Source organism: Hypomesus nipponensis, chromosome 20, assembly GCF_054491055.1.
Source record: "Hypomesus nipponensis isolate SF chromosome 20, ASM5449105v1, whole genome shotgun sequence".
NCBI classification, from domain to species: Eukaryota; Metazoa; Chordata; class Actinopteri; order Osmeriformes; family Osmeridae; genus Hypomesus; species Hypomesus nipponensis.
In genome coordinates this window covers 7,045,001-7,052,500 of record NC_140380.1, presented here as the reverse complement: position 1 = coordinate 7,052,500, position 7,500 = coordinate 7,045,001, and the positions used below count along the sequence as shown (strand labels likewise).

Here is a 7,500-nt window from a genome sequence, read left to right as displayed (position 1 = left end):
ATGATGTCCGGTGTGTTTAGACCCCTCCGCACGCCTGTCTCTGAGATTCTCGTCCGCCTTTTTTCGATCTATTTTTAGGTTTGCAGGGCTTTCAGGATAATGTAGGTCCATTTGAAACAGTGGTCTCTCTGCATTATGAAAGAGATTGACGTGCCGTGCAACTGCGTGGCTTGCCCCCGAGGGGGGTGGGGGGCGGGGGGGGGGGGGGGGGTGGAAGGCATTTTTGTTTGTTTCGAGGTGTTCTCTGTGCATCTGAGCAGAAAGAGCGACAGCGTTGCAGCTAGTGCAGCTTTACTCTCCCAGCTCAGAGCCAGCCAACTCCATTTTGTTGAAATCTGGTTCAGGGAAGTGGAATGTTTCCACCGCTCTCCGGTGTTTTTTTCTTCTTCTTTCTTTCTCCCCCCCCCCCCCACACTCTCCCCGTGGCTTAAAGCTTTGAGATTTTTTTTCTTTCTTGCCGAAGCTCTCTTCCAAAGTATATTTAGTGGCTTTGTTTGTTTGCCTTCACCTCAGTTGGTGCGCTCGCCATCGCAGCGAATAGCTCGGATGGCCCGCGAGAGGGTTTAAAAGAGGTCACCTTCTCCTGGGAGGGAGGGGAGAGGGGCGGAGGGTGGGGGGCACAGAGGGGGGGGGGGGGGGTGTGTGCTGAGTCACTGTTGAGGCTGAACACATCATGCTCAGCATCCATGCCCTCGACCACCTGAGACTGAGAGCCGGCTCCATCCACACCAGCCCGCTTTGCCCTCCCTCCCAATGAGGGTCCAGTCGGGGCCCAGGCGGGAGCTGGTGCCAACCCTCCTGCTGGGTGGTCATAGTGACAGTAGTACAATGCTTGTGTTACTGTGTCCTGACTCATGGATTTTCTTCACTCCTTCCTGATTTGTTCTCACTTGATATGTGGTACTGTGCAAACCTTTTAGTTTACATACACATTTGTTTGGTATAAGTAAAGCCAAATAAAATTACTAAACAAAAATGCTCTCGATATTGCACTTTTATATTGTCGCGCAAATACGGAAGAAAAAATTAATAAATATTTAAGGCAATATTCATGGATAAAATCTTGGCTGCCTAAGACTTGTTCACAGTATGGTCAAACATGCCCTTCACTGAGACTGTGAAAAATTTGTCAGACTAAATCAAAACAGAAAGGCGGAGAATTGCAGCGTCTATGTCTTCGTCTGCTCCAAAAGACCCATTATGATAATAGGCATAGTAGACTAGCTGGGCTTGTAATTGTTCTTTAAAAGAAATGAACGATTTTCCGGGCTGTGTGCATAATCATTTCAACCTTTCGCCCCTGACGCAGAGCTGGGGAATTGTGCTCATGTGAAGAAATGTAAATGAGACCAGTGTCGGGGAAGGAAGAAGACTTTCCCATCCAGTCGAGATGATCATCCTTAATAAACACCATCAATGGTCGATTTTTTAAGGTTTCTCCATCTACCCATCCAACCTTCAGAGATCCGATACCCTGCACAAGGGCATTTCTGTGTTTTCTCTCTCAGTAATAATACAGAAACTTGTTTTTTTGGGGCTTACCACTCAATGGTGATCACGCAGTATGGCAAGCTATCAGATAGATATCTTAATTGAAGTGTCAAAGTTTGTGTCAAGTGGCATGTCTGCGCAGTGGAAATGATTTAAGGTTCAGCACTTCATTTGGTCACAATTTTAAGACTCCTATGATCACAAGCCTTAAGCCAACCTCAGATTTCTTGAGGGAGGGCATTTCAACTCAAATGCCATGCTGAAGAATCGTGACGGCATTTTCGCAATGTAACCTAAATTGTATGAAATTCCCAAGAAAATTGCGTCAAGAAACAAGAAAGGTTATGGTGTAAAAAAAAACATATACTTGCTTGCATGCCAGTGATACGCTTTGGAATATCCGGTGGGTTTTAAAGGTATGTGAGGGCAGCGTATTGTCAACGGTCTCAGTGCCCTGGTTGACCTCCCTGCCCGCTGGCGTCTGTGGTTTTTGCCATCTGTTTACAAAGTCAACTAAAAACCTTGAACCAGCCCTCGCTCTAACTCACTTTTTGCTGTTTGCCCAGAGCCTGATAATGGCATTTAAATACGGCCTGTCCAGTACGCATGGGCAACTGTGATTAAGCAGGCAACGAGTCAGCGTGTTTTGAATGAAAGCGCACAAGGTCTTTACTTGAAATAAACAGGGTTTCACAAAACAAAGGTCAGACCCCACACAGCCATTAACAAGAAACAACAATAAGACTCCGCAACGAATTCGGAAATATCTCGGCTTATATAGCCGTCCTAATTAGTCCCAACTCAAAACAGGTGCGTCTTAGAATTCCGGTGACGCAGACTGGCGCACCGGCGCCGTGCGCTCCGTGACAGCAACTAATAATCCAAACGTAAACCCTAACCCTTATTTTGACACGTAACTATTCAAACGGACACATTACACGATGACACGTTTACAATGAGCTTATAGGCAAAGAATATGGATGCTAAAAAGACCTTGAGGGATTCATCCTTTTCCAAATCCTCCCAAATCCTTTCATACGCAGCGAACATGTTTTAAATGTCAGGCATCACCCAGCTTTTTCCTTTCACTGTGAAGCACAGTCGTATCTCATTTTCCAGCACCTCCTTTTTTTTAATTTCCTCTGCACTATCAGACCAAGACTGTGGTATGAATGTGATGTGGCGGGGGGTGGTGGATGATACAAAACCAGGCTTGTCTCTGTGTGACCTCCTTGGGGCTTTAACAGTGACAGGATCAGCCGCGGTCCTCCCAGCCCAGGGTCAGCTCTGGGTCTTATCTGGCATCGCAGTGCCATTCACACATTCACACGCCGTCTTCCCACCAGTGCACGCTAGCCTCATCCCTAGTTCCTCCTCGTCTCTGAGCAGCAGACATATGTATGTATGCCTCTGTGGACCGTGGAGGGGGTGATTCGGCCGGGGGACGGGGGGACGGACGGGGGGACGCTACCGACCTGTCTGGGTTGGAGACCCACGGCTCATCTGACCGCTTGCCGCAGTCGACTTCCAAGCGAAGGTCACTTACGTGGAGGGGTGGAGAGTGGATAGCCGAGTCCATGCCTGTGCTCTGAATTCGTTATGGGGGTTCTCGCTTGGCAGCACTTTGGTTCGCGAATCCACACAATAAGCTCCCCCTGCAACCCACCCACGCCTCCCGACTTAAGTATTAATGAACACTTAACGCGTCTGCTCCGTTTGAAATTGATCGTAACGCGCGTTTCACCTGGAACGTGACCTGACAGTTTAAGTCATAAGGTGGGATAATGCATGTCCCTGCTGCTGTGCCAACAGGTCTTATTAAAGTGAGATGCTCGCAGTGTCAGTAGGTGCTCTGTGATGAAGAAGACGTGGGGCCTGGTGGACCGTAATATGGCCGTGGTGGATAGAAACTGGAGTTCTCGAAGCCGGGCAGAGCACACAACGCACAGCAGGCGCGCACTGCACAGACCGCATCCGCATTAGCATAATCTACACTGACTGCTTCGGCATCCGTAATAATATGCGTCATTTTATTGAATCAGCGATTTTATCCCTGGCTATAAGAAGGAGGGATGGTGCTGTGGATGCCGCGTGCGACTGCCCCTGCCCATTTAGCCAAGGCGACTATCGCGTGTTGGCTGGCTCGCAGTTGTGGGGAGTTGGAATGAGGGGCCACTCCAAAACCGTTTTTTCCGTCTATTACTCACGTGTAACTACGCATTAAGAAACTGCCACCATGCATTTCTGCAACCACCGAGACTCAGAGACTTCTCTTGGATAATGGGAAAATGCTCATTTCTCATTTACTCTGCCCATCTCCACTCGGCTTTTTTTTCCCCCTCATACCGCCATTCGACGGACGTTACTATTATACTATGCAGCATATCATAATTCATTGGGTTATATGAGTGTAATTGAATGGCATTCCTATTTCGATAGGGCTATTACTTATGAAGGGTATCCCATCTGTGCAAGGCCCTTTTTCGCCACTGCATTGAATCCCCCTTTATATTTATAGCCTTTGACCTTGAGTTGACATAATGGACCAAGAATTGATCTGTGGAAAGGAAACACGTCTGGCTTGTCCCTGTGCCGTGGTACTTTCAGACGCCATTTGCTGTAAATTGGGTCTAGTTGTCAAACCTGAACCATTTCGGAGCTACATCATGACCTACATGCTGAGGAGAAATATCAGCGACACGATGCACTCCACAATTTGAATTGGAATAAATCACATTAATTCAGTCATTATCAACTGTGACAGCGGAGACATTGGAAGTTGAAATAAAAATCCCTTTCAATTAAAATGCCCTCCAAATCTTCCCTGGGTGGAAGGAATATTTTGTTGAAACAATTCATTGTGTCTCAGATCATAGAGAATTGAATCACTTGTCATACCCTCTCATGGCATTAAGCTACTTTCCCTGTTCTGTTTGTCATGCATGCAGTCCTTCTTGTTTCCACTATGAAATATGAGATGGTCAGGCCAAAGTTATGTTATATCAAAGTGATTTGTATCACAGAGCTCTGCCCTTCATTGGGTCATGTTGTAGTACAATCGATGTAACTGTGTTATTGTCACAAACTGCCATTCCACTCCATTCACTCTTGTTCTCTGTCGCCCCTCTCTCCCTCTCTCTCTCTCTCTCTCTCTCTCTCTCTCTCTCTCTCTCTCTCTCTCTCTCTCTCTCTCTCTCCCTCTATCTCTCTCTATCTCTCCCTGTCTCTCTCTCTCTCTCTCTCTCTCTCTCTCTCTCTCTCTCTCTCTCTCCCTCTCTCTCTCTCTCTCTCTCTCTCTCTCTCTCCCTCTCTCTCCCTCTATCTCTCTATCTCTCCGTCTCTCTCTCTCTCTCTCTCTCTTTCTCTCTCTCTCTCTCTCTCTCCCCCTCTATCTCTCTCTATCTCTCCCCGTCTGTCTCTCTATCTCTCTCTCTCTCTCTCTCTCTCTCTCTCTCTCTCTCTCTCTCTCTCTGTCTCTCTCTCTCTCTCTCTCTCTCTCTCTCTCTCTCTCTCTCCTCTATCTCTCTCTATCTCTCCCCGTCTCTCTCTCTCTCTCTCTCTCTCTCTCTCTCTCTGTCTCTCTCTCTCTGTCTCTCTCTCTCTCTTTCTCTGTCTCTCTCTCTCTCTCTCTGTCTCTCTGTCTCTCTCTCTCTCTCTGTCCTCTCTGCAGGATTTGCCATCCTGCAGGCCATCATGGAGTCTGCGGTGGCTAACAACTGGCAGGTGACAGCGCGCTCGGTGGGCAACATCGTGGACCCCCTGGAGTACCGGCGCATCATCGAGGAGATGGATCGCAGGCAGGAGAAGCGCTTCCTCATCGACTGCGAGGTGGGCCGGATCAACGCCATCCTTGAGCAGGTACTGGACCCCGACGGCCGGGCGACTGGTTAACTGTGACGCCGGTTTCAATCCAGGGCTTGAGAATCACGAAATCGACAAGCCCTGTGGTAGGTTGGCAACAGGAAGCGGGTGCAAAGAGGGACCTGGCCATGTGAATGGATCATCTTTTGACGATGATGGCGACGTAAATGGTGGTGAGGATGAAGGAGTATGGTTGTCGAAACGGTATCCTGTATGATGAAGTGACTGAGAACATTCTTTTTTTTCGCCCACACAGTGTCAAGTATTGCATGCTTTTAAGGAAACCTTTTAGTTGGCTGGTTCGTTCCTCCAACCCCATTAGCCCCATGCAGACAAGCTGCAGCCGATGAACCGGCTGCCCCTCACTGCTTTGTACTCATTTCTTTTCCATTACCCTGTAACATACCTAACAAGGCTGTAAGTAGGGCCAGAACCTTACTCTGGGCAGCATAATTGCCTCAGACACCACAAACAGATAGAAGGCTCTTCTAAAAGAGGGCTGCGTTGCAACACAACAGGAATTAATGAATAAAATGGTACATTTGATTAAAGTTGGTTGTTGTGTTTTTGTCTGGACGGATGAGGTCAGATACTAGGCTCGGTTTTCATGGAGGAATAAGAGCCATCGACAATTCCCTCTCTTCCCCGTTACCTAGGTGATCAGACACTGAATTACCCATTATGGGTGATTTAGATGTGTTTGTTTATGTCTGCTGTGCAGAATTTCAAAACGGGCCTCGCTTGAGTTGCTACTGTCACAAACTCCGTTCCATTTTAGAAGCTTTTTTTCGCTACACTCCGAATTATATTAAGCGTCGCTTAAACTTGAATTAATTTGAGATTTGAAAGCCAACTTGTTGATGGTAAGAATATCCCAGCTTGCACCTGCTTCTATTTTATGGCTTCTTTAGCACGGCTCATCAAGGTTTTCTAAGTTCAAATCTATTTGTCTGAGGTACTGGGCTAGTGGCAGTTCCTGACTATTTAAACGAATAGCCTATTTTCAGTCCGTGTGAGTGTGTGTGATGTGTGCGTGTTTGTGTGCGTGCAAGTAGGGCAAGTAGAGGTATTTTAGTGATACGCACGCGTTACCAGCCAAAGGGGGACAGTTTTGGTCTAGGGGACATCATTCCGGAATCGGAAAACAGTGGCTACGTATTAGCATGTAGAGTAGGCATGTGCGCTGTACCATTGCTGGCGACGCGCGTCTCACTCCCTAGTCCAGGAAATGGCCTTGGACTTCCACAAAGAAAAGTTGTGCTGGATCATAAATATTTTTAGTATCCTGTTGATCTAGTTTCCTCTTCCCCTGGGGGCGACCGTATCTGGCTGCACCAAAAGCGGACATCATCTCTCCCAGTCTCCCTCTGTCCCGGTTGTTATTGGCAGGGTCAGGGCTCAGAGGTCCTCCACAAAGGATGGATGGTTCTCTCTTTCCAAGGCGTGGCCCCAGATTGTATGTCCTGGCCCTGTTAGTCTCTGTGCTATGAGTCGACGTTCGATCCGTCTAGGTTATGTCAGTGCATGTTCCTATGAGACTAGGTTATGTCAGTGCATGTTCTATGAGTCTAGGTTATGTCAGTCTGGACTCTCTCAGTCTATGTCCTGTCAGACCCTATTTCAGTCCAGTAAGTGAGAGTGGTGCCACAGTATTGACTGTATTGACCGTCCCCTCCGTATTTGATGGAAATGAAAGGGGGGGAGGATCGTTCCAAAGCCCTCACTGACTGCCCTCTCACAGCCCCCAATGTTAGTTGAATTCAGAATGTGCGATTCAACCTTCAAAAGACGGCCAACACGTAGTGAATTCATTCTCTTTCCGTGCTTCGAAATAAAACGCGTTACAATATACCCCCCCCCCTCCCCCCCCCCCAAGGCCGTCCAATTTGAGCACCCCCGTTTCCCCACAGCGTATGAATACTTCACCCTGACGTTCGAAAAAAAAACGCGGACACACATACAACACGTTTTTCTTTTCTACCGTCATTTCCGAGTCTCTCAGCCACGGACATACAACTGAAATGTTGCTCAGCCATCTTTATCTCTTCCCCCCCCCCTTTGCTCCGAGTCCGCTGCTGTCTGTGCAAGGGCAGGAGCCGCGCAGAGCTGCGTGTTGCTGGGCTGAGCCGGGCTGTGATGCTGCAGAAC

General features: G+C 48.0%; 1 protein-coding gene across 1 annotated transcript in view; it reads left to right on the top strand.

Moving 5' to 3' along the window:
* Positions 1 to 7,500, top strand: part of LOC146246149 (glutamate receptor 3) — a 54,832-nt gene that overhangs the window by 22,066 nt on the left and 25,266 nt on the right. The window contains exon 4 of the mRNA XM_084684399.1: positions 5,162 to 5,349. Within this exon, the coding sequence (XP_084540525.1) occupies positions 5,162 to 5,349 (188 nt within the window). The remainder of the gene's footprint in view (positions 1 to 5,161; positions 5,350 to 7,500) is intronic.